Source organism: Lampetra fluviatilis, chromosome 49 (genome assembly GCF_964198595.1).
Source record: "Lampetra fluviatilis chromosome 49, kcLamFluv1.1, whole genome shotgun sequence".
NCBI classification, from domain to species: Eukaryota; Metazoa; Chordata; class Hyperoartia; order Petromyzontiformes; family Petromyzontidae; genus Lampetra; species Lampetra fluviatilis.
Window position 1 is genome coordinate 4,551,827 of NC_136323.1, and position 26,692 is coordinate 4,578,518.

At 57.5% G+C, this 26,692-nt stretch overlaps 1 protein-coding gene across 1 annotated transcript in view; it reads left to right on the top strand.

The window, feature by feature from the left end:
* Positions 1-25,801, top strand: part of LOC144948479 (protein Niban 2-like) — a 68,617-nt gene extending 42,816 nt beyond the window's left edge. The window contains exons 4-14 of the mRNA XM_078877977.1: positions 7,384-7,495; positions 10,152-10,298; positions 14,041-14,156; positions 16,846-16,950; positions 17,475-17,637; positions 18,523-18,710; positions 19,527-19,688; positions 21,282-21,398; positions 22,537-22,644; positions 23,172-23,283; positions 23,750-25,801. Coding sequence (XP_078734103.1) covers positions 7,384-7,495; positions 10,152-10,298; positions 14,041-14,156; positions 16,846-16,950; positions 17,475-17,637; positions 18,523-18,710; positions 19,527-19,688; positions 21,282-21,398; positions 22,537-22,644; positions 23,172-23,283; positions 23,750-25,236 — 2,817 coding nt within the window. The 3' untranslated portion in view covers positions 25,237-25,801. The remainder of the gene's footprint in view (positions 1-7,383; positions 7,496-10,151; positions 10,299-14,040; positions 14,157-16,845; positions 16,951-17,474; positions 17,638-18,522; positions 18,711-19,526; positions 19,689-21,281; positions 21,399-22,536; positions 22,645-23,171; positions 23,284-23,749) is intronic.
* The last annotated feature ends 891 nt before the right edge of the window (positions 25,802-26,692 follow it).

Consider the following 26,692-nt stretch of genomic DNA (forward strand, 5'->3'; position numbering starts at 1 on the left):
CCTCCGAAACGTCGTGATTTTTATTTTATTTTTTATTTTACTTTTATTAATTTTAATTTAAAACATTTCCCTACGTGACTTTACCGAAAAAACCTAAGAATATGAATCCTTGCAGTCACGAAAGCTTCAAATCTAGGGGAAGGCCATTTGAAAGAGATGGATTTTCAAAGCAGACTTAAATATATCTACCGACCTCCGATGGCCTGATTTCAAGTGGCAAGGCGTTCCATAGCTCGGGTGCCACGTTAACAAAATCCCCATCGCCAAAAGGAGCGCAAGCTAGAGACCTGGGAGTGCTGAGCAGTTGAAGATCGGAAGATGTTAAGGACCTTGATGGAATTATATAAATGTATTAGTTCCTGCAGGTAATGTGGGGTGTGAGCCCCCTTTTAAAGCCTTTTAGGTTAATAACATTATCTTAAAATCCACTCTGAATTTGACCGGTAGCCAATTAAGAGATGAGAGGACCTGGTGTAATGGTGCTCACGTTAACAGTCCACGTGGTATAAGCACTCGAGCAGCCGCGTTCTGAACCAGCTGGAGTCTGCCCAGCACTTTGCTCGGTATCCCACCCAGTGAGGCGTTGCAGTAGTCGGGTCGGAGCAGAGGTCGCAAACGGGTTTTGATTCCTTACCCGTACCCGTACCCGGCCGCACCAGGGTCGCAAACGGCTACCCGTACCCGTACCCGGCTGGGTACGGGTAGCTGGGTATCGGGTAGGGTACGGGTATCGGGTACCCGGTTGCGACCTCTGGGTCGGAGGTAACACAGAAAGCATGGACCGGTCTCTCCAAGGTGAGCTGGTGAGCAGGTGACAGGAAGTGGTGCTTCCTGGCAATACTTCTTAGGTGGATGATGACCAGTCGAACTGAATGCAAAGTGTTTCTGACCTCCCGTGTGGAACTGACACGTCGTGACCATCAATCAACAAACGAGGCGAGCCAATTTTGGAAAGATGCCGAGTGGGGGCCGATGAAGATGGCTTCGGTCTTGTCAGCATTTCTTTTTTGTAAGCAAAGAGTTTCGGCGCAACCATGAATTCACGACTGTTGGTGATGCAGATAGCGCGGAAGAAACTGTTGCATCGCAATGGTAGTGTAATGACAACTTGACACTTCTCTTGAGATGGCACTTTATTGAAGACACATTCACGTGACATCGGGCGGAGACCCCCATTGCAACAGCCCCGAGTCTCCCGCGCATCTCCCCCTTTTATACCAACACGAGGCCACGCCCCCCCTTCTGGATCATTCTCGCTGACTCTGGACGCTCGCTCCACCGGCAGACTCCACCGTCCTCTTCCGTCGCCTGACCACGCTCCCTTCTCGAACATTCCCGTAGCCACTGGTCCCTTCACACTCACAACTGACTCCCTCGTCATTACCTCCCGTGGCCACCAGTCCCTTCGCACTCACAGCTGACTCCCCGTCATACCTCCCGTGGCCACCAGTCCCTTCACACTCACAACTGACTCCCCTGTCATTACCTTCCGTGGCCACCAGTCCCTTCGCACTCACAACTGACACCCCTGTCATTACCTCCCGTAGCCACCAGTCCCTTCACACTCACAGCTGACTCCCCGTCATACCTCCCGTGGCCACCAGTCCCTTCACACTCACAGCTGACTCCTCCGTCATTACCTCCCGTGGCCACCAGTCCCTTCGCACTCACAGCTGACTCCCCTGTCATTACCTCTCGTGGCCACTAGTTATTTCGTACTGTAGGCTGACCTCCCTGTCATTGCCTCCCGTGGCCACTTGTCCACTCACACCACATGCAGGCTCTGTTGTCATTACAGTAGGATAAAGTAGGATAAGCCAATGTTGTTGGAGCAGAGTACCCAACGGTGCCACCGAGATGCTAAAAAGTGATGGGCCAAGCACCGATCCCTGCGGAACACCACGGAGAACCGGCCTAATTGGTGATTTGAAGCTACCCTTTGTAACGTGGGACCCGCGATTATTTAAGTGAAGAGTGGAACCACAACCCAGCTATGCCAGAGATCCTCTCCCCCCATTGAAACGTCGAGTTGCTCAGGGAGAAAACCCCGCGGTCAACGGAGTCGAATGCCGCGCGCAGATCGAGCAGAATGAGGAGGCTGACGAAGCCTTCATCTGCTGACGAAAGTAAATCGTCGACCACCCTTGCCAGAGCGGTCTCGGTGCTGTGCTGTGGCTTCTGAGCTCCGGCGACTTGAGCCTTCGGGTGATTTGATTTTGTTGTTGTAGTTTTTTAACTTGGCCGTGGGGCAGTAGCCTGGCAGGCTTCCCCACCCACACAGTGACTCGATGGCGTTGTCAGAATCTGTAGGAAAGAGATGTTTGTACAAGGACTGGGGGAGGTGCGTGGGGGGGGCAGTGGAGGGAGGTGCGTGGGGTGGGGGCATGGTGGGTGGGGGGGGTGCACTACTGGTAGCCGTAAGGGATATTTTTGTAAAATGTGGATCGGCACGGATATTTCACCCCATTTAAGGAAACGTTTTCCAGGCCCCATTTCGATTTTGCACGAGCTGGAGTAGTTTCTGCATTTGTGCTCTTCAACTGAGGCTGCGATGAGACCAGGGGGGGGGCGATGCTGTGGCCGAGATGTTAACTACCTCGCCTGGTATACAGGAGGTCGTTGTGGCCAAGTTGCTGCTGAAAAATCTGGTCAAATAAAAAAATAGTGTTTTTAATTTAGAACGGCATGCAAATTCAACTAACAGTTCCTGAAGAAGTGCATTGTGGTCCTTGTTTTAGACTGTACCATCGGTCTCTCCTTCGTTACCGCTTCCAAAAATCCGACGAGGATGATTCCGTCTCAATTGTAATGTTTTCTTAAAGCTGTACAGCAAAACGGAACATTCATTCTAAGAATAAGGTCAAGAATCGTACTTAAGTTTGGGGCGCGGTGTGGGAGACTTCAAAGCAGCACCGCCCTCCTCCTCCTGTTGGTGCCTTTTTCGGCTTAAAAATATTAAATTTGGGAAAGGGAAAAAAATAGCTGCGTCTGAGCCGTAGCCACGGCAGTCGGTGTGCCGCCCGTCGTGGTCGCGCTTGGGGAGCGGCTTTTCAAAGGCGCAGTTTGCAAGTTGAGATTATTTATTGTTACTGTTACGTTGCGTTTTCATTTTTAAATTCTTTATATTAAGTTCACTTGCTTGCTTGCACGCTTACGATCGTGCAAATCTTTCGGTCGTTTTTTAACCCACTTCCCGTGATCCAATCGAGCTGACATTTTGCACACAGACTCGTTGTGCGTGACAATTTATTTTCGTGAAAATTTTTTTTCCATGACTTTACACTTTTTGGGGAAAAAAAATTATATTTAATTACCAATTGCTTAATGGTGGCAGGCAATCATCTGACCCATAGGTGGCAGCCATCTCAAGCCAGAGGACGAGAGGACTCTAGCCGCCACGCATATAAAGGATTTATAGTGAAAAACTTTGTTTTTACAGGTTAATTTTTTTAACGCTGCGTTCACTCGCAAAGGCCACACTTTTCCAAAAATACAATCCCTGCCTCCCCTGCCCGCAGAACGACCTCACCGCACGCCGTTTACCGTGACACTGCTCATGATGCCCCTTGTCCTTTACCCCCCCCCGCCCACCAAAAGGCCCAACTCACACCAAGACGTCACCGTCGAGGGTGTAGGAGGTCACGGTACAATTTGTGCCAAGTTTTGAAAATGATCGTCAATTGTAACTGATGGGTTTTATTGAGCGTGGCCGGTCTTCACTCCCACGCGTGCGCGCAAAATCGGTCGGTCGTCAGCCGGTCGATGGCGCAATGCAGAGACGGGGGGGGGTGGTGGTGACAACGATAACGGCAGTCTGTGTCAAACCGTAAAAAAACAAATCACGATAGGGCCGTCCAAAAACAAACGTGCGCAAATTCCGCAACAGTTCCTAACACGCGTTTTAACGAGCGATTTAGTAACGTCAGTAGGCTGCGATGACACACCGGGGGCGGGCGACGTTTCGAGCAGCGCGCGGCCGGTTTCCTCTCGGGCGACTGCCTAAAGCGCAGCGCAGACTTCACACACCGGAAGTTGCGTTCGTGTCGGATCCACACGGCAGGAGTTATCGTGACCCCACTGACAGGTGAAAAATAAAGGCAAAAGTGGGTTTCCGGCTCGAAATGAGCATTGAGGCGTTGGTGCTCTTTTTTTACCGTTCACAGCTCTGAGTCTCCCACATTTGGGTGGAGGACTCGAACTCAGGTTGCCGAGTTCGTAGATAACCGCCGGGACCAGCCACTACTCGAACGCTGCCGTGTGATTTGCGCGAGCGATTTTTTGTTAAATAATCGATTCCGAGTCGCGCGCCGTTTGACGCCTGAGACACGAGCGCGGTGACCGTTTTAATACGGGAAATATCTTTACACAAATATACGCGCGCACGCGCAAAATAAAAAGGAAATGGCCAAACAATATAAATCAAGCCCCTTTGGGCTGTCCGAGACGCGTCTCCGGGTAAATAACCAAATTCTCCCGCGCGAGTGTGTGACGGCGACGCGTGAATGCGAGCGCTGTCCTGTGCACATCGTCGCTGCCCGTCGGTGACGACGCGGCACGGAGCCAGGTGAGGCCCAGGCGGTTGGAACCACCCCCCCCGGCAGGCCGCCCTGGTTATTATCGCCGCGGTTGTTGTTGTACCAACCGCTCGCGTGCCGTCCCGTTCCTTCCACGGCGAACGTCGACGATTCCGCGGCGTCGCTCGTCGCCCGGCCGTCTCGCGGTTTACAAATTCCAACGGTGGGGGGGGGGGGCAGGGGGGAAATCCCACACGCGGGTTTCGCAATCCGTTTTGGGGGCTGACGCGTTGCGATCGCCGCCGCCGCTGCCTACTGGCCAGACTCGTGCCCAAATGGAGGCTGGCTGCGCAGTCGCCTTGCTACAGCTGCCACTCGGGAGAGGACTGGGGGAGAGGTGGGGGGCAGTTTTGGGGGGCAGGGGGAAGTGTGGGGGGGCGGGGGTGTGGGAGGCGTGGGGGGGGGGGCCTTTAAATATTTTCAGACGCGACGCAAGTCGCTGGTTGCGCGTCGAGCGGTCTGCGACGCCACCGCTCTCGAAGAGGAGGGTGGTGGTGGTGGTGTTGGTGGTTGAGCTGCTGCTGCTGCTGCTGCACGTGGCTGCCTGTAATCTGCCCACTGTGTGGGGGTCTTCAAGTTGCCGGCAGTCGCTGGAGACGAGGAACGGGTGGCGGGGAGAGCGTTTGTCACCTGGCTGACGAGCGCTGTTACGTGCCACATTCCTGCTGCCGCCATTCGCGTTTCTACCGCCTGGGTTGTCGTCTTCTCTCCGTGAGCCCCCGTTGTGTGTCGGTGGCGGCGAGGCCGTCGGCCACCGCCGCCTCCTCTGCCTCCTCCACCACCTCCTTGTTGAATGTTCATCGGCGTTGGTCGCTGTCGGACTTTGCCGACGCGTCGAGTGTGTGATCCGGCGTACGCACAACGCAGTGGAAGCTGGACATGGGGATCGAGCTGTTACTGCTGGCGCTGCTGCTGCTGGACTGGTGATCCAGAGGTCCCGGTTTGACCCCCATCATCCGGCGCGGCAGTTGAAACGATGGGGCAAGTTTCTTAAATCCAACAGCAGCAGCAACAACAACGACGGCGGACGGCAATCGGCGTTCACCGTTGAGTGAGTGGCGGTGATGTCACCACGGCGCTTGAGCCAGGCTAGGTGCGGTTTGAGGTCACGTGAAGTGTCGAAGGCCCGCTGGCAGGAGGTCACGGGACCGACCCAGGTGCCGTGATAACCCCCCCCCCCCACCATCGCTCCCCCTTCACTCCGCTGCCCTCTTCACCCAACAGCCACATGAATGTGTTGGGCACCACAGCTCTTCAAGTGTGGTGGGGTAAAGTGTGGGTACCCCACTACCCATGACCGACATGGTATGGGGGGGGGGGGGAGGCCTTCATCCAGCAGTGGATTCGCTGCGTGTTGTAAATAACGATAATTATTTTTAGTAAGCAAAGTGCTTTTAGGCGCGGTAGGGCGGCTACGGGGTGGAAAGGGGGGTTTGGCTCACGGCTTCCTGTTTGTTACACACAGAGAAGCTTTTGTTGACGTTTTGCTAATGGCGAGTGGCGGGGGCCCGCGGAATGTAAATTAAAGTCATATTTTGAATTCTCAGAGTCCCGAGCAATTAAGCGGAGCTTCCAGCGTACTCTGACAACCTTGTTTATACTCTACCCGCCCCGGGGGGGCGAGATTACCCTCTTAATGTATCCCGGGTTTCTGTGGTAGACCGGAGGAGGTGGCACGTGACTAGTGGTGCTGGCCGCAGCCACCGGTGGTGAGAGAGGAGCGGTATACTGGATGTGGTGTGCTGGGCTCGGGAAAAAAATGTGCGGGTCGCCAAACCCAACGCACCGTGACCCCCCCACCGAAGATTCAATCTTTAATTTTTAATAATTTTTAGCTGCTGTAGTTACGTTGTGACGAGCCTCCCTTCGGCACTGTTCCCAAACAACACGACGGGCCTCATGCGCCCCTCCCCGGCGTCGCGTCGTCGGACGAAGGAATCGACGGCGGGTCGTCGTTGTACCCCCCCCCCCTTGCCCCCGTCGCGTGAGCCCTTGCAGAGAAGCAGCGCATCGGTTGGAAGCAGATTTCGCAGAACTATTTCCTGACATCCCCCCCCCCTTCAAGTGACCTCCCTGGGGGGCTCCGTGCACTCTCCAACCGAGGCCCCGCTTTCAGAGACGGTCGCCTTGCCAAGCCCACCGTGGGCCGCTAACTTCTCAAGAGCTGGAGGAGATCTGGCGAAAGCGAAGTGCGTTTTGTGCGGAAAGCGAAACAAAACAATTGCCGGCGCGTCAATTACGCAACCGGGCCGCGGAACGGACGGAGATCGCACGGCGGTGCACGTTTGGACGAGACAACGAGAGGGAGCGCGGGGGGAGGGGTTGCAGGCCCATTCGTCGGTCCCCCTCCGTCGGTTCGTCGCGGCGATCGGACAGCGCACGGTGGACACGCTCGTGGTGGCGGACCGGAATCGCTCGTCGGAACCGAATCGTGCAAAAGGGAATGCGCCGTGTCCGCTCCTGCTCAGAGGTCACCGTGTGCGTGCCTGTACCCCTGTGTGTGTGTGCGTGTGTTAACAGCACTTGCCCCCCCCCACAGTCTAATGAAGTCTATATGGCGGGATCTTTGTCTTTGTGCGCGTGGGGAGTGGTAACACAGCGGTTCGTGCGTTACGCTACGAACCCGGCGACCCGAGTCCCATTCACGTTCGTGAATGGGACGATTGTCCGAACCGGTCCTGGGCCTCCCCTAGTTCGGCTGAGCCTTAAAAACCAGCACCTCGTGCGGTCTGTAAATCTCGCCGCTCGGGAGACAAAGGCGGCCGGGCGCGTGGTGCCTTTGTCATGCGTGCGTCTTCCTCCGTGACAGGTGTGCAGTCGGGGAGGGAAGCCGCGGCTGAGCTTGGACGCGGCAGGATGCAAGCTAATCACGTCGCTGGAGGAGTACCAGGGCCTCCTGGATGGAACCCCGGAGAACAAAGGTCAGCGAGGGGACTCCCACGCGCGTGTGTGTGCACGCACGCGCACGTGTGTGGTGTGTGTGTGTGTGTGGTGCATCGGCAAAGATCCCCCGTATAGCCTTAACAGACTGTTGGGGCAAGTGCTGTTAGCGAGCACCAATGAAGGCCAGCACGGCACACGAGGGGGTGGGTGGCCAGCACCACGCCCGACCGCCTTTGTCTCCCCAGTGGCGATGTTTACACACCGCACCAGGTACTTATTTGAGGCCGAGTCGACCTAGAGTGGGCCCGGGACCGCTTCAGATAATCGTCACCGGTGTTGGCCGTGAGCGGGAATCGAACCCGGGTTGCAGGGTTCGTAGCGCAGCGCGCTAATCGCTGCACCACCGCTCCCCAGTCATCTCAGTCAGTCGACCCATGGCACCCCCTGGATCTGTTCCATGACCTCCTGCCGGCGGGCGTTCGACGCTTCACGTGGCCTCGACGTGCACATAGCCTGGCACAAGCGCCGTGGTGACGTTCACCGCCACTTAGTGGCGAATGGCCGTTGTTGTTGTTGTGTGTGGGGTGCAGCGATTGGCGCGCTCCGCTACGAACCTGGTGGCCCGAGTTCGATTCCCGCTCGCGGCCAATATTAAGTGCGCCTCCCATTAGGTCGACTCAGCCTGAAATGAGTACCTGGTGCGATGTGTAAACATCGCCACTGGGGAGACGAGGGCGGCCGGGCGTGGTGTTGGCCACCCACCCCCTCGTGTGCCGTGCCGGCCTTCATCGGTGCTACTCGCTAACAGCACTTGCCCCAACAGTCTGTTCGGGCTACACGGAGTGACGTTTGTTTTTGTTGTGTGTGCGCGCGTGTGTGCACACGTGCGGTTGTCTGCGTAACGTGCGCGTGCGCATGTAGCGTGTGGCTTGTACATGAAGACGCGTGGAACAGTCGCGTGTGCACTATGCGTGTGCCGTGTAACGAAGTGGCAGCACCACGGCATCAATCATTCTCCCGACGAGACTCGATCACCACCGGCTCTCAAGTTGCCCTCCCGAGAGAGGCGGCGGGGGGGGGGGGGGACCCCCACCTCCGATTCGAGTGTCACCCCGTGGCACTTGACCCCAATAGCTGAAACTGAGATTGTGGCTGTGGAGTGTGCGTCACTGTATGAGTGTGAGTGTGTGTGCGTGTGCGCGCGCGTGCATCCGTGTGTGTGCATCCGTGTGTGTGTGTGCGTGCATCCGTGTGTGCTTGTGCGTGCGCGTGCATCCGTGTGTGTGCATCCGTGTGTGTGCATCCGTGTGCGCGCGTGTGCATCCGTGTGTGTGTGTGTGTGCGCGCGCGTGCATCCGTGTGTGTGCATCCGTGTGTGTGCACGCATGTGTGCAGCGGTTAGGACGCCGTACTACGATCCCGGCGGCCCGAGTTTGAATCCCCGCTCGTAAGTGCTGGGCCTCCCCTAGGTCAACTCCGGCGTCCAATGATTACCTGGTGCTGTGCGTAAACATCGCCACTGGGGAGACAAAGGCGGCCGGGCGTGGTGCTGGCCACCCACCTGCCCTCGTGTGCCGTGTCGGCCTTCATAGGTGCTCGCTTAACAGCAACTTGCACCAACAGTCTGTGTGGCTATGTTGGGGGGAGGGGTGGGGGGGGGATTGTATGTCTGTGTTATTGTGTGAATGCCTGTACATGTTGAAGTGGTGGCATGGGCAGCTCAGCTCGTAGTGGGAGGCGGGCGGGGGGGGGGGTGTAGGGTGGTATGGGTGGCAGGGTTGGGGCGCGCAGGCGGTTAGAACGCTGTAGGGGCGGCCGTCATATAAATTCTTAATCGGGTTCGTTGCAGCGCACAAAAGGTCGTTGTTACGCAGCACGAGCTAGGAGACACGGGGGGAGAGGGACACGGGGCGAGAGGGACGCGGGGAGAGGGACACGGGGAGAGGGACACGGGGCGAGAGGGACACGGGGAGAGGGACACGGGGAGAGGGACACGGGGAGAGGGACACGGGGCGAGAGGGACGCGGGGAGAGGGACGCGGGGAGAGGGACACGGGGCGAGAGGGACACGGGGCGAGAGGGACACGGGGCGAGAGGGACACGGGGCGAGAGGGACACGGGGCGAGAGGGACACGGGGCGAGAGGGACACGGGGCGAGAGGGACACGGGGCGAGAGGGACACGGGGCGAGAGGGACACGGGGAGAGGGACACGGGGAGAGGGACACGGGGCGAGAGGGACACGGGGCGAGAGGGACACGGGGCGAGAGGGACGCGGGGAGAGATTTTCACCTACGGCTACGATGGGGAAATATTCCACGTGGAGATTTGAATATATATATGAAAACATGGGTTGGTTTTCGCAGGTGCACCGCTACACGGTCCTCCGATTGGGTTTTTGGGGTCGTGCGGCGCACGCGGCGAAACGTCGGACGTCACGCCGCGTGGGCTGTATGTATGTCTACAAAGACAAATATCCCACTCCCCGTGTAGCCTCAACAGACTGTTGGGGAAAGTGCTGTTAGGGGTGCACGAGGGGATGGGTGGCCAGTACCCCTACCCCCCTTTCCTCCCCCGGCCGCCTTTGTCTCCCCAGTGGCGACCGTGCTGCTCCACCTCTGGGCCCCCAAGCCGCGAGACTAACCTTCGACGTCTCCTGACCTCTGACCTCTCCCGTGCCCGCCCGCTCGTTTCCAGGCAAGCCGTGGCTCTCCTGCCCCACGCCTCACCCCATCATCCTGCGCCACCCCTACGAGAGGGACCAGTTGTTCGCCGCCGGCAAGCCCGAGGCCCAGCGCCAGTGGAGCGCCGTGCTGGGCAGCTGCCTGCGTCACCGCAACAACGGTGAGGGCACGGGGGCCGCCAGGGCGCTGAGGTCCGCCAGGGCACGGGGACCTCCAGGGCACGGGGACCTCCAGGGCACGGGGACCTCCAGGGCACGGGGACCTCCAGGGCACGGGGACCTCCAGGGCACGGGGACCTCCAGGGCACGGGGACCTCCAGGGCACGGGGACCTCCAGGGCACGGGGACCTCCAGGGCACGGGGACCTCCAGGGCACGGGGACCTCCAGGGCACGGGGACCTCCAGGGCACGGGGACCTCCAGGGCACGGGGACCTCCAGGGCACGGGGACCTCCAGGGCACGGGGACCTCCAGGGCACGGGGACCTCCAGGGCACCGCGATCGCGATCGGGTAGCGGCTCCGCGCTGGTGCCGTCCGCCGCGTGCGTAGCTCCCAGGTGACCTGCCTGCGGCAATTCATTGTCCACCTGCATGTCGAGCGGGTGGCTCGACGACGATGACGGCGGTGATATACGGAGGAATAGAAGTGTTTGACAGGGTGATGGTGAAGTGTTTATATCCCGTCAAAGATGGGGAGGTGGGGATGGCAGGGGCGTCGGTTCTTGGTTTTGTTCTCCCCGCTGTACGGCGCCGTCTCCGCTGGGAGGTTTCCGAGTCCTGAAGTCGTTGAAGAAGATCCCGGCACGTGGGGGGGGGGGGGGGGGGGGGTGGAACGTCGAGCGCCGTGCCGCCCAAACCGCACGCGGTCACGACCCTGCCCAAACCGTGCTGCGCGGAGAATCATTCCCCCCCCCCCCCCCCACCGTTCGTTCATTGAGGTTGAGCAAAGTGTCCCGGATGTAGCGTCCGCCGGAAAGAGAGGGACGGTTCAGAATCTTGTTGCTCGGATTTGGAAACAAAAAAGAGCATTATTAATCATCGGTGCCCATGCTCTGTGTAAAAAAACATAATGTGTGACCTTTCACAAGACAAGTTGAGAGCCGCGCGAATGCGAACCGAGGGAAATGAAAAAGGGGCATTCACTGCTCACATTTTAACAGATTCCTGCCCCCACATTCCTGCCGTCGTCGTTGTGCCCACCCCAGCTACTACCCAGCCAGCCGAGGCGAACGCCCGCTCGCCCATCCGCCCAGCAACGCACCGAGCAGACGTGGCCAGCTAGCGAGCCAGTCCCCCGTACAACCAGCCGGGGTTCCCCGTACAACCACTCACCCGCCCACCCACCCAGCAATACTTCCACCAACCCAGCCAGCCACCCACCAATACTAAAGCTAAACCCACAATCGGTCCCCAATCCATCGACGCAGCCAGCCAGCCAAGCCACCCCATAGTTGCCATACAACCGCCCCCTGTACTCCACACCCTGTGTTCCCAGTACCACACAATGCACTGCGTTGTGTGTGCGGGGGGGGGGGCGGGTGGAGGTGGTGTCGTGAGTGTCACGGTGATTGGCGTGCGGCGAGTTCGTTTTGCCGAGCGAAGGGAGACCGATTTGTGTTTTTGGAAAGTGTGGTTTTCGCCCGTGTATACTGCGGCTTTTACGCATCGTGGGAATAATAAAGACTAAATAATCTCGCAACTATGCAGCAGCAGCCGCAGTAGCAGCAGCAGCAGCAGCCGCAGTAGCAGCAGCAGCAGCAGCAGCCGTGCAGCGCGCTCCCTCTGCACGCGAAGGCGTTTGGCGCTGAACCGGCGAAAAAACAATTGTGCCCCCGAGCTCTCTGCGGCCCTCTAACATGCATGGGGAGGTGTTATCGGCCAATTTAATGAGCGGCTTGCATGTTGGGGGGGGGGGGTAAACCGAATTGTTGGGAAGGGCTGGGGGGAGTGGGGGGAGTGGGAGGAGCGCCGCGTCGCGTTTTCACCAGCAGAGGGCGGTGCAGCACCGACAAAAACTTCACCGTTGTCCGCCCCTGCCCCCCCCCCCCCGCGTCTACACTCCCACGTCTCCTGCTGTCCGCCTACACCCAGCCACAATGACCGGCCTGGCGAAGTATGGTCCAATAACCCGCACGGGGGTGTGTGTGTGTGTGTGTCTCTGTGTGTGTGTTTGTGTGTGTGTGTCTCTGTGTGTCTCTGTGTGTGTGTGTGTCTCTGTGTGTGTGTGTGTGTCTCTGTGTGTGTGTGTGTGTCTCTGTGTGTGTGTGTGTGTGTCTCTGTGTGTGTGTGTGTGTGTCTCTGTGTGTGTGTGTGTGTGTCTCTGTGTGTGTGTGTGTGTGTCTCTGTGTGTGTGTGTGTGAGCGGTGGTGTAGCGGTTAGCGCTACACTGCGCTACGAACCCGGCGACCCAGGTTCGAGTCCCGCTCACGGTCACCAACGATTATCTGAACTGGTCCTGCCCCCGCTACCCCCCCGGTCGACTCGGCCTTAAATGAGTATCTGGTGCGGTGTGTAGTACACGTCGCCACTCGGGGAGACAAAGGCGGCCCGGCATGGTGCAGGCCACCCCCCCCCCCCCTAGTGTGCTGTTCCGGCCTTTGTAGGTGCTCGCTTTACAGCACTTGCCCTAACGGTCTGTTAAGGCTACACGGGGGATCTTCGTCTCTGTTTGGGGGGCGGAGGGGGGGTGGAGGAGGGGGGAAGGCCCCCTCATCCAGCTGTGGAATTGGCAGAGAAGGCCGTACGTGTGGCGATCGTCGCCCGCGGACCCTAGCGTCTTGAACGGCGTTTGTTGTCGCGCGGTAAACAGTGAATTCTGCCGAGGGGCAGAATTCACTGTTTACCAATCGGCAGGTGCGAGCAGTGCGTTGCGACTTCTAATAGCCGAGCGGCGGTGGTGGTGGTGGTGGCTACTATTACCACTACGATACAAATGATCGTTTTCATCAACACGTATGGTGCGGCCTTAGTGCGTTTGCTTTTCTGAACGGACACAAAATAAATAAATCGACCCACCCCCTCTGCCCCCACAACCAGGATTTGAACCCTCGAATCTCGTGCTCACGGGATGTGCCGCAGTAGTCAACGCAAATGATGTCAAGGGGGGGTGGGGAGGTGCTGGCAATGCTGTGAGCCGCAACGGTTTTTGGGAGTTTTCTCATTTTTTTTTTTACTTCACTTTCGTGACTGCAGGAATTCATATTCTTGGTTCTTTCGGTAAAGTCACTTAAGTAGAAAACCAAAAAATGTATTAAAAAAATTTAATGAAATAAAAATAAAAAATAAATTGAAAATAATGAAAGCAAAAAACCCACGACGTTTCCATCGCAACACGAGAGCGGTCTTCATCAGGCGGAGAGAAAAGAAGGGGGCAAGCCTCCAAATGTATTTATAGTTTTCTCGTTCCCGGGGTGGCTTTGCGCTGCACTGACCCCCCCCCCCCGTTCCTGATGGCCTCTTGCGGGAGGAGCTCCCCCGGGCGTCGTTCGCCGGTCTTTGCCTCACACGGTCGGCTACGTACGGCGCGAAAGAAGTTCAACGTACATACGTACGTCCGACGTTTGGCGCCACGTGCCATGGCCAGGGGGAGGAGGGGGGAGGGGAGCTTTTGCGGGAGACCATTTCTGATCCCGGAGAACCTGAAAACGCACGGTTCAGAGCACCGCGGGTACGCGGTACGTGTGTTCAATCGCGAACCCTGACGATGCCTGACGTCACGTATGTTGATCTGCTTTCGCGCACCGTACGTAGCCAACGGCGCAACAAGACTCGCCCTGCCTTGCGATGGCGTCATCAGCCGCCGCCTCCGAATAAAATCTCATCGCTCGGTGGGCTTTACACGGTAAGATGAAATGTTAATTTGTGTGTGTGTCTCTCTTGCGCGCTCTCTCTCCGTTCTGTGCAGGCCTCTCCGAGCCAGACTCTGTGGAGACCCAGACTTTCTCGGAGGCCGTGCGCCTCTACCGGCAGGACAAGAGCCACTTCTCCACCTGGGACATGTTTTGCGGTAACGAGACGCAGGTAAATGGACGATTGTCGTCGTCATTATCATCGTCGTCGTTGTTATCATTGTAATCATCATCGCCGTCATCGTCGTTATCGTCGTCGGCATTATCATTGTCATTGTTGGCCGTGATCAAACCGCCGCTGGGCGAAAGCCTCCCACAATCCGTAGCCAAGTCAAAGTATTATTTTAGTTCAACCGCGTGAGATTTGTAAGTGAATGGTGGGTGAGTAAGTGGTCACGCTGAGAGCGGTCGGTTTATTTAGTCCAACCAAAATGAGAGACTCTAGAGACGAGGATGAGTGCCGACGATGCTGCGAGTGGTTGTTGGTTAAGTTTCTACTTTTGTTTTAACCAGGTGACAACTCGGGGGGGGGGGGGGGGGGGGCGGAGTGTGTTATCATTCTCGCTTTGTAAAGAGAGTGACCCCGGGTCCCGTGTTGAGACGGTGACACGGCGGGAGGTCATGCCGCAATTGGGGTCAACGTTGAGACCGTTATAGAGTGACGTTTCTTATCTCATTGAGTATTTTTATTTTTCATTTAAAGACTGAGAACAACATACCACTTTACCCGACATGGTACGCGCGCGTAACGGACAGTCGTGAAGTGTGTCAAGGCCTCTGATTGGTGCATGGAGGCCTCGAAGGGGATTGGCTAAGGACGGAGAATTAAAATGATTTGGGGGAGAGAAATTCAACCGTAAAAGGATGAGGGAACGGAAGGTGGGCTGGGAGGGGGAACGGAAGGCGGGCTGGGAGGGGGAACGGAAGGCGGGCTGGGAGGGGGAACGGAAGGCGGGCTGGGAGGGGGAACGGCTGAGAACCGTTGGATGAGGATTGGTTGAAGGGGAGAGGTTGAGAAAATCTTCCAGGTAGAGGAGGCCGATCTAAAATGTTGACTAGCAACAAGGGGAAGGGGATGGTAATGGAGAAGACGAAATTTAAACCGGAAGAACCGAAGTCTCCGGGCCTCGGGATAGCGTCGGTGTCCACAACAAAGGCGCTTGGTAAAGCAAGGGAGGGGGGGGTGTCGACATCGTTACGCTTGTGTATAGAGAAAGCCTTCACTCAAGGCTCTTGCTGTTGTTTAGAAAAAAAAAACGATGACAGAATGGAATGGGGCACCGCCGCGGTGACGAGATGTTAACTCCCCTCGCCTGGTATGCAGGAGGTCGTGGGTTCGATCCCTGACCCATGCTGTATATTTGGAGTTTGTATTTCTCTCTCTGTCCATGATGCTGTGCTCGGAGCATTCCTACGACTAAACCACATGCGTGTTCTACTCGTTTTTTTTATCGCTAAAACCCGCCCAGCCTTTAGCGCTGCTACAGCGGCGGCGTGTAGACACGTGGAAAGTATGCGGCTCCGTCACAATACAGAGATTCTTTCGGACGGGGAAAATGTAATGAGAAGAGACGTTTGAGAGAGGATTTGGTGACATTTCGCGATCGGGCGGGGGCGGTGGGGGGGGCTAGGGGGGGGTGGGGGGGGGGCTGGGGGGCGATTTACGCCTCCATCGGAAAGTTCTTTCTGTCCTTTCGTCTATCCACCTCTTCTCAAAAAATGACGGCGGCGGCGTTCGTGATGGCGGGACGTTAGTGGCCTGCGTTATCGGGACGTACAATTCCGCCTTTGACGAAGAAGAAGGGGGGGGGCAGCGGTTTGTCTTGGGAACTCGTGCAGGATTTTCCAAGAATTCGGACCGACTGCCAAAACAGCCATTGGCCGTGTAGGTCATCCCCCCCCCCACCACAACCCCCACCACCACCACCCACCCACACTCCCATAGACCCACAACACACACACGCCAGCAGTGTATTCACATGATGAAGGGGTTTTTTTGGGGGGGTTAGATCTGGTAAATATAAATGTGTCGTTAAACCCGCCCAGCACTCGACCACGTCAACAAAACGTGGCAATTAGTTACTGCTTCAGCACACCGCTTGTGCGTTGGAGGGTAAACCCACCACACTTACAATTTGAGTTCCTTAACGTTTCGCTAGCGACGACGACGACGACAACAGCTTTTCAGTTTTCTCAGTTTCATTGATTACAACCGGCTTCATCGGGTGACGAGCCAAAACTGTGAAGAGATCTTCCTGCGTCGCCAATCGCCGTGAGCCTATCGGGCGTTCGCCGAGAATATCGATGGTGGTGATTTTATGATTTTCACGGCCCATTGTGTGTCCATGTTTTGGCCGGATGAAGGCCCTCCGCCCGGTCGTTGCCATGCGACCGAACGTTGCGCCCGACGTTGAGCCCGGCGACATTCCACGCTCACCGGGCCGTGCGCGGCGCGTGCGATTCTTGGCCATCCAATTCATATTCTTAGGTTTTTTCGGTAAAGTCACGTAGGTAAAACATTTAAATTAATAAAAGTAAAATAAAAACTCAATTAAAATCACGACGTTTCGGAGGCAACACAAGCCTCCGTCTTCAGGTGGAACCGTCACAGCACGATAGCTGTATCAAGTGATTTTTACCTACGTGACTTTACCGAAAAAACCTAAGAATATGAATCCTTGCAGTCACGAAAGCTTCAAATCTAGACATCCAATTCATCTTCATCGTGGTCGTCTTCTTCTTTGCTGCGGGGGAGTCTGGGGGGCGGGGGGGGGGGGGGGAATGGGCGGTGAGACGATCGCCACGCGGCGTCGTCTCGCGGCGTCGGCGGATGATGATCGGCGACCGTTGCCCGTCGACAGATCCTGAGCAACCTGGTGATGGAGGAGCTGGTGACGAGCCTGCAGGCCGACATCACTCCCAGGCTCAGAGGGCGACCGCAGGAGAAGCACAGAGCCTGGGCCATGGTGAGATGGAGCAACGCGCGTGCACATGCATACACACGCACACACGCGCGTACACACACGCGCGTACACACACACGCGCGTACGTACACACACACACACGCGCGTACACACACACGCGCGTACACACACACACATGCTTACGCATGCGTACACACACACACACACGCTGCTGGTGACGCGCGGTAAACCTCCAGCATGGGTTATTCCTCCAATATCAATGCGTGACGATGCTTTCACGTTGCGTGTCGGCGGTGTTTTTTATCGCCGCAACGTCGTACCGACGTCCCCTCCCTCCCCAGCCGCACCCCAATTTTCCTCCTGCACGGTATCCACACCGCAGCCTGCGCTCCGGGGCCCGAGGTTGAAATCCGCAGGATAGTCGGACGTGGCCCCGGGGCTCGGGGGAAGCCCTTCATCCGGCAGTGGATCGGCCACGGGCGACAACAACAACGACGACGACGATGATGTTGAGACTCCAAAAAAAAAAAAGCCCCCGTGCGCCACACCCTTTGCCACCACCGCAGATCTCGTCGGCGGTCTACCGCCTGGTGCAGGAGCAGACGAGCGAGGGCCACGCGGCCCTCCGCCAGGAGTGCCAGGAGATGCGGCCGGCGCTCGAGTCCCTGATCCGGCCGGACCTCGACCAGATCATCTCCTCCAAGGAGCAGGTCGCCGGCAAGATGCGAGGTGACGATGCGGCCGTCGCCGTGAGAGCGGGGACCCAACTCCCCTGGGGTCTTTGCCCCCCCGCCCCCTCCCCCGGCACCCCCCCCCCCTCCCACCACGGCTTCAGAAGGCTACCGCCCCCCCGCGTTTCGCAGAGACGAAGGTTATCGCCTTAATGGGCTGTTTGGGGGGGGGGGGTGCAAGTGCTGTTAGCTCGTTGCAGCACCGCCTACGAAGGCCCGGCACTGTGGCACGCGACGGGGTTGGCCGCCTCTGTCCCCCCCCTCCCCCCCTCCCCCCGCCTAAGTGGCGACGGTTACTACACACCGCACTGGGTACTCGTTTGAGGCCGAGTTGACCTAGGGGGAGGCCCCAGGACCGGTGCAGATAATCGTCGCTGGCGTTGGCCGTGAGCGGGAATCGAACTCGGGTCGCCGGGTTTGTGGTGCGCACACAAAGACAAAGATCCCCCGTGTGGCCTTAACAGGCTGTTGGGGCAAGTGCTGTTAGCTAGTAGCAGCACCCTACAAAGGCCGGCACGGCACACGAAGGGGCGGGTGGCCAGCACCACGCCCGGCCGCCTTTGTCTCCCCAGTTGCGATGCTTACACACCGCACCAGGTACTCGTTTTGAGGCGCCTAGGGGGAGGCCCAGGACCGGTTCCGATAATCGTCACCGGTGTTGGTCGTGAGCGGGGTGGGGATCGTACAACGTAGAACGACGCAATGCCCCGATCCACAAATACGAAGGGGACATCGCGACAATGACGACGATGATGATGACGATCCACTCCTCCGCTTGCTCCTGACGCGGTTATCTGGCATCTACGTCAGCGGTACAGAAGAAGCGGGAGAGTTTTGTCGCGCATCGCGCTAACCGTCGCGCCACCACTCCCCACGCACGCAGGCTTCCTGCAGCCCAAGGTGGACGCGTGCTGCCGGCAGCAAGTGCAGCCCGTGCTGGGCGGGGCGCTGGAGGCGCTCATGGGGTGCGTGAGCGACGGCTTCAGCGAGGGACGCGGAGTTCTCGCCCGCGAGGTGCAGCACCTCGTCAAGAACACGCAGAACGACGGCGGAGCCAAGCGCCTCGCAGAGGTGGGCGGGGGGGGGGCACCTGGGGGGGGGCACCTGGGGGGGGGCACCTGGGGGGGGGGCACCTGGGGGGGGCAGCCTTTATTGGTCCTGACTAACAGAGCCAATGCAGAAGATCCCACTGTTTTGATCTCCCAGTGTTTTTATGTCCCAGTGTTTTGATCTCCCACTGTTTTGATCTCCCACTGTTTTGATCTCCCACGCGGCTCGTGGGTCCACCCCTAAACAACCGTGGCGGCAGCAGATGCGCATGACGCCTGACGCACGAAAGGGGGGAGCGTGTTTCTCGAACGCCTCCGGCAGCGTGCGGGACCCGCGGTCATCTAGAACAGGGACCGTAGTACGCAACCGTGTAGACGACGCGGCGATGATGTTGATGATGATGGTGATGTTGATGATGGTGATGTTGATGATGGTGATGTTGGTGATGGTGATGATGGTGATGTTGATGATGGTGATGTTGATGATGGTGATGTTGATGATGGTGATATTGATGATGGTGATGGTGATAATGATGGTGATGATGGTGATGATGGTGATGTTGGTGATGGTGATAATGATGGTGATGGTGATAATGATGGTGATGTTGATGATGGTGATGTTGATGATGATGGTGATGATGGTGATGATGGTGATGATACACTGCTCCACGCCGCTCCACACGTGCGGTTGTCTCCCGGCGGTCGTTGCTCCGCATCTCCGACGTCCGCAGCCGTCCGGAAGAAGACGACGACGACGTCGACTTACCGGCAACAGTCCATTACGGCTTCACGGTGTGGTTGTTGTTGGTGGTCACCTCTCGTGTCTCTGCGCGTGCAGTACGTGGAGAAGCTGGCGATGGCGCCCTCCGACCCGGTGAAGATGCTGCCGTGCGACGAGAAGGTGGAGAGGCTGAAGGCGCAGCTCGCAGATCTCAAGCAGCGGGTCGACTTCTCGTCGTCCGACGCGCTCATCCACAGGGGCCAGACGCTCGTGCAGGAGGTGGTGCCACGCTCACACACAGACACGCTCACACACAGACACGCTCACACACAGACACGCTCACAGACAGACACACTCACACACAGACACGCTCACACACAGACACGCTCACACACAGACACGCTCACACACAGACACACTCACACACAGACACACGCGCACAGACACACGCGCACTGCTACACAAAGACAAAGATCCCCCGTGTAGCCTGAACAAGCGGTTGGGGCAAGCGAGCAGCCGGGGGTGGTGCTGGCCACCCGCCCCCTCGTGTGCCACAGTGCCGGCCTTCATCGGTGCTATTCGCCAACAGCACTTGCCCCAACAGCCTGTTAAGACTATATGGGGATCTTTGTCTTGCGTATGACGTGCACCCGCCCACCTGTGTGTGTGTGTGTACATACGTATGTGATGGTGTACATGTGCTTGTGTGTGTGTGTGTGTGCGTGTACGTGATGGTGTGTGTGAGTGTACGTGATAGTGTGTGTGCGCGCGTATGACTGTGTGTGTGTGCGCGCGTATGACTGTGTGTGTGCGTATGACTGTGTGTGTGCGCGCGTGTGACTGTGTGTGTGTGTGTACGTGACTGTGTGTGTGTGCGTGTGACTGTGTGTGTGCGCGTGTGACTGTGTGTGTGCGCGCGTGACTGTGTGTGTGCGCGTGTACGTGACTGTGTGTGTGCGCGTGTGACTGTGTGACTGTGTGTGTGTGTACATGACTGTGTGTGCGCGTGTGACTGTGTGACTGTGCGTGTGACTGTGTGACTGTGTGACTGTGCGTGTGTGCGTGACTGTGACTGTGTGTGTGTGTGTGACTGTGTGTGCGTGCGTGTGACTGTGTGTGTGTGTACGTGACTGTGTGTGCGTGTGACTGTATATGTGTGTACATGACTGTGTATGTGTGTGCACGTGTGACTGTGTGTGTGTGTACATGACTGTGTATGTGTGTGCACGTGTGACTGTGTGTGTGTGTACATGACTGTGTATGTGTGTGTGCACGTGTGACTGTGTATGTGTGTACATGACTGTGTATGTGTGTGTGCACGTGTGACTGTGTATGTGTGTGTACATGACTGTGTATGTGTGTGCGTGTGACTGTGTATGTGTGTATACATGACTGTGTATGTGTGTGCACGTGTGACTGTGTATGTGTGTATACATGACTGTGTATGTGTGTGCACGTGTGACTGTGTATGTGTGTATACATGACTGTGTATGTGTGTGTGCACGTGTGACTGTGTATGTGTGTATACATGACTGTGTATGTGTGTGCACGTGTGACTGTGTATGTGTGTGTGCACGTGTGACTGTGTATGTGTGTGTGCACGTGTGACTGTGTATGTGTGTGTACATGACTGTGTATGTGTGTGCGTGTGACTGTGTATGTGTGTATACATGACTGTGTATGTGTGTGTGCACGTGTGACTGTGTATGTGTGTGTACATGACTGTGTATGTGTGTGCACGTGTGACTGTGTATGTGTGTATACATGACTGTGTATGTGTGTGCACGTGTGACTGTGTATGTGTGTGTGCACGTGTGACTGTGTATGTGTGTATACATGACTGTGTATGTGTGTGTGCGTGTCTCTGAGCAGCTGCTAGACGACGCGGTGTACACCTTCGAGCGTTATCTCCACCAGAGCCTGGCCCCCGAGGCCACGCCGACCCCCGTGCCCACCGCCGCCCAGCGCGCCCTCGAGCGCGTCCTCAAGGTGAGCGCACGCCCGGCGTGCAGGCGGTGAGACTGCACCGGGAGCCTGTGCGCCAGGCTGCGAAGAGAGAGATGTTAGACAGAAAGTTCTAGATTTGAAGCTTTCGTGACGGCAAGGATTCATATTCTTAGGTTTTTTCGGTAAAGTCACGTAGGTAGATTTTTATTTTATTTTTTATTTTACTTTGATTCATTAAATTTTTTTACCTACGTGACTTTACCGAAAAAACCTAAGAATAGACAGAAGGTGTCCGTCTCCCCCCGTGTGTAATTCCTTGCACCAGGGTCCGTGCCAAGCTTAGTTTAACACGCAAGCTTTCGTGACCAATATCATCCATAAGAGGTATTTTTTGGGTTAGATCGCGTAAATGTATAAATGTGTCGTTGCACCCGCCACCACCCGACACAGACAACTAGTAAGGGTTGTCACGTAAACAGAACGTGGCCAATTCGTCACTAGTACAGCACTAGTAGTTGTAGTGTAGTGTACAGTGTAGTGTATAGTGTAGTGTAGTACACTAGTACAGCACACCGGTGTGTGTTGGAGAGCCAAGCCACAACATTTACAATCTGAGTACGACGTTTCGCCAGTAATTGTAATAAGCTTCATCAGGCGACAGCCACAAATGTGGCCTGTTAAGGCCCTCCAACACACAACCGGTGTGCTGTACTAGTATAGTACACTATACACTACACTATACACTACACTATACACTACACTATTATACACTACACACTAGTGCTGTACTAGTATAGTACACTATACACTACACACTAGTGCTGTACTAGTATACTACACTATACACTACACTATACACTACACTATACACTACACTATACACTACACACTAGTGCTGTACTAGTATAGTACACTATACACTACACTATACACTACACTATACACAACACTATTATACACTACACTACTAGTGCTGTACTAGTGACGAATTGGCCACCTTTTGTTTACTTGACAACCCTTTGCTCGGTTGCTGGCGGGTTTAACGACACATTTATATATTTACGCGGTAGTTTAACCGTGTTTGTGCTGTGCTATGTGGGATGAGTAACTCGATGCAAATTGTTCCTTGTTCCCCTGCCCCCCCCCCTGCCCCCCCACCACTGCCCCCCCCCCACCCCAGAAATACGACTACGACAGCAGCACCACCCGCAAGAGGTTCTTCCGTGACGCTCTGCTGCAGATCACCGCTCCCTACCTCTTCGCTTCGCTCGGACCCAGCTGCAAACCGGTGCGTGGTGGTGTTGATGGAGGAGGGGGGGGGGCTGTGGGAGGGGGGGGCCGAGGGGGTTGGCCCCCCTCCCACCCCTTGGCCTGTTGTCCGGGACGTTCCGTTACATTTCGGGGTGCGATCTACGGCACGCGCAAGTCTCCTTGTCGCTACTACGATTGTTTGTTTATTGTATTAGTGTTGTTAAGTTACGTCGGATGGCTGATGGCTGGATACTCCGATGGTTCCCTTCCACGTGTTGAGAATTTTTACTTCTTTTTACTCCATCGCAATTTAAACGTCGTCATCATCGCACCCCCCAACCACCACCACCACCACTGTGAAAACTCGGCCAGGTGGGGGGAGGGGGTGGGGGAAGGGGGATGGGGGGGAGGCCTTCCTGGGCGAACGTGGGGAGAAAACGGAACGCATTTGCAGCCGTGATAATGAGAATCGGTCCGTCCGTGTGACCTAACATCGCAATCGCTGGCTGTGGTGGTCACCCCCTTCTCCTCACCCCCCCCCCCCACCGGGACCCCCCCCTGCAGGAGCTGCCACGCTACGAGGAGACCATCTTCGAGGACCACTCGCGCGTGGTGCGCGTGGAGAACGTCTACGAGGAGATCCTCCTGCAGTCGCTCTCCAAGGACATCTTCCAAGGTACCGACGAGCCCCCTGCCAGCAGCGAGCGCCAAACGCGTCCTACAATCCTACAACGCGGGGGGGGGGGGGAGTGGGGGGCGGGAGTGGGGGGGGGGCTCATGATGGCCGTGTCGAAGACACCGTCAAGATGCTCGGTTTTTCACGCCCTGTTGATCGGTGTCGCTCTCTCGCTCCCTTTTTCTCGTGGGATTCATGATGGCCGTGTCAGGAACATTGAGATCCCGGGTTTTTGAAGTCCTTGGGTTTGGGTCGCAATCCCAGGAGTTTCCACGCTGGCCGTGTCGGAGACTCTCAGCCAGCAGGGCAGAGGTCAAGCCGTGAGTCTGGGTGTCTCCACGTCTTTCTGTCACGGGGTACAATAATGGCCAACGTTCCCCCTGTACCTTCTCTCCCTCCTCCCTCCACCTCCCTCCATCTCCCTCCTCCCACCTCGCTCCCTCTCCCTCCCATCTCTCAAACGCAGTGGTGAAGGCGGCGGCCGTGCAGAGCCGACACAACCTGTACCGCGACAGCATCGTGTTCGTGGGCGACGGCGACCTCAACCTCGCCGCGCTGGCCGACGACCCCAACATCGACTGGAGGGCCATCCTGGCCGGCCAGGCCTCTCCTCCGGGCGCCGGCACGGCCGCCACCGACGGCCGTCGCGCCGTCCCCGAGAAGAAGGCGCGCAAGCAGCTGCTGAGCGCCGCCGCCGACGTGGACGGCGAGAAGCCGGCGGCGGAAGCGGGCGACGCCGCGGACGGGGTCAAGGCCGCGAATACGCGGGACGTCCTCTTCGTGGAGATGACGCTCGTGGAGAACAAGGCGGCGGCGGCGGACGGAAACGTCAACGCCAACAACCGGACCGCCGGTACCGAGACGGTGGTGGCGGCGGCGGCGGTGCCGGCGGCGGACGGAAACGTCAACGCCAACAACCGGACCGCCGGTACCGAGACGGTGGTGGCGGCGGCGGCGGCGACGGTGGTGGCGGCGGCGACAGTGGCGTGTGGTAGCGCTGTGGCCGAGCCGGCGGAGGTGGTGACCAAGGAGGTTGAGGAGGAGGCAAAGGCGGAGGTGAAGGTGGAGGTGAAGGAGGAGGTGAAGGAGGAGGTGAAGGAGGAGGTGAAGGAGGAGGTGAAGGAGGAGGTGAAGGAGGAGGTGAAGGAGGAGGTGAAGGAGGAGGTGAAGGAGGAGGTGAAGGAGGAGGTGAAGGAGGAGGTGAAGGAGGAGGTGAAGGAGGAGGTGAAGGAGGAAGCAAAGGAGGAGGTGAAGGAGGAAGCAAAGGAGGTGGAGGAGGCAAAGGAGGTGGAGGAGGCAGCAGAGGCACGGCCCACGCGGCCGGAGGACGAGCGAGGCGCCGGCGTTGCGGAGGCGAAGCCCGACTTGGGAGACTCGGGCAGCGGCGCTCCGGCATTGCCCGTCAAAGATACCGGCGAGGTGGGCGGCGGCGGCGGCGGCGACGCCGACACAGCCGCCGACGACGGTGGTAAAACCGCGCAGGGGAAGCCTGCCGACGGAAATGATTGGGGGCCGAGCAAAGGTGACGCCGCTGCCGATGACGACGATCACGCGCGGATGCTCGCGGCCGCCGTCAAGGAAATCGACGACGCCATCCTGGAGGCTCAGCCCGCCGCCGAGGATTCTGGGATCTCGTCTCCCGTCGCGGAGAAGCAAGAGGGGGGCGCGGCGTTCGCGCCGGAAGCCGAGCCGCAGCTCCCGCTGCTGCAGCTGTCGAGCGAGGGGGAATCCGGCATCGTGGAGGAGGAGGAGCAGCAGCAGGAGCAGCAGGAGCAGCAGCAGGAGCAGCAGCAGCAGCAGCAGGATGAGGATGTGACGGAAGGGAGCAAAGCCGATGGGAGCGTGGAGAAGTCGTCGGTGCCGGCGTGCGGTCCCGACGTGGAGAGGGGGGCGGCCGGGATGTTTGACCGGCACTCGAACGGCTTCGAGGAGAGGGAGCCCGTGTTCGTGTGACCCTCCGCGCGACGGAGACGAACCCCACCGACGACGCATTTTAATAAAACAAAAAAGCGCGTGCACACACGCACGTACGTACGTGTACATGCCCGCTGATCACAACAAAAAAAAACTAAAAAACATTTTACGCACGGAGTGGGAAGGCTGTAACATTCTGCGGCACGACGGGGAGGATGACGAGGAGGGATGACGAGGAGGGTGACGTTCGTGTCTGGTGTTCTGCCAAGGCTGCCCTCGTGTAAAGTGCGGGCAAGACGGCCAGTTCCGTCCTGTCCGCGATCACACACTCGGCAGCCATCCCATTCGCACGCTCCCGCGGTCGTGCCGCTGACGTCGCTCTCAACGCATCGTTCGGGGGCGACGTCCGACGTTTTGCCCGCCCGCCCGCCCGCCCGCCCCCCCACTCCCGCGAAAGACCTTGTAACACGGTGGTGGCGGGTAAAGTGGCGCGCCGACAGCCACGCTCCACCCGGGGGCCCGCCCGCTGCAGCCTCCGATAAGGCCCGTGCGCCGCTACAGGAAATCCTGCCCAAAGAAAGAGTTTATCGTGGTGGGGAAAGGGGGGGGGGTGTTGATGAGTCATCGCTGGGGGGGTGCGGGGCACGGGGGGAGGGGGGCCTCGGCCCCCCTCCCCCCGTGCCGTCGAGCTGCGGCGCCGACCGAGCGCCGTCTGTTCCTTCGCGACGGCGCCCGTTCACGCTCAGTCGCGCCTCCAGAATCCGGCCGGGAAGGGGGGCGGTGGTTTGGCCGCGTGTCCGGGGGGGGAGGTTTGTCTTGTTTTTATCACTATGACAGGGTTTTGTGTAATCCGCTGAATTTTAGCTTTAGTTCTTTTTTTTAAGTTTTAAATTAAACTGCGGTCACGGTCACCGTGACTCTGAATGCGTAGAGGGGTTTCTGCTTGTCCAACCCCCCACCCCCCCCCCTCTACAATCTTTACATCGAATCAAACAATATGGATTCGACGTTTCACACCCCCCCCCTACCCCCGTCGTGGGGGGCAGCTCATCCGGCATTGGCGCACACGAATTGGGGTGGGTGGGGGGAGGCAGCGGTGGCCGACGTATGTTGAACTTCTTTTGCACCATATGTAGGCAACCGTGCTAAATCGTGAGGTGGCGGGGTTGGGGGGAGTAAGGACAACAAACGAAAACGCAAAAAGCAGTTCTCACGAAATTCGTTTTCATTCCTGCATTTTAAAATGCATCGCGAGGGGCTGTCAGGAGGCGAAGTGACCAATCAGAGGTGCAGCCCTCCGATTGGTCACATACTAGCCAATCGGATGCCATGAACTTGCCCCGAAACTAACAAACTAACCGGATGATAGAAACTTGCTCTAACACGAGCCAACTAGCCAACTGAGTACGAGCAGCAGGCCCTAACACTAACAAACTAGCCAATCGGACCATACCCCTAACACTAACAGACTAGCCAATCGGACCATACCCCTAAC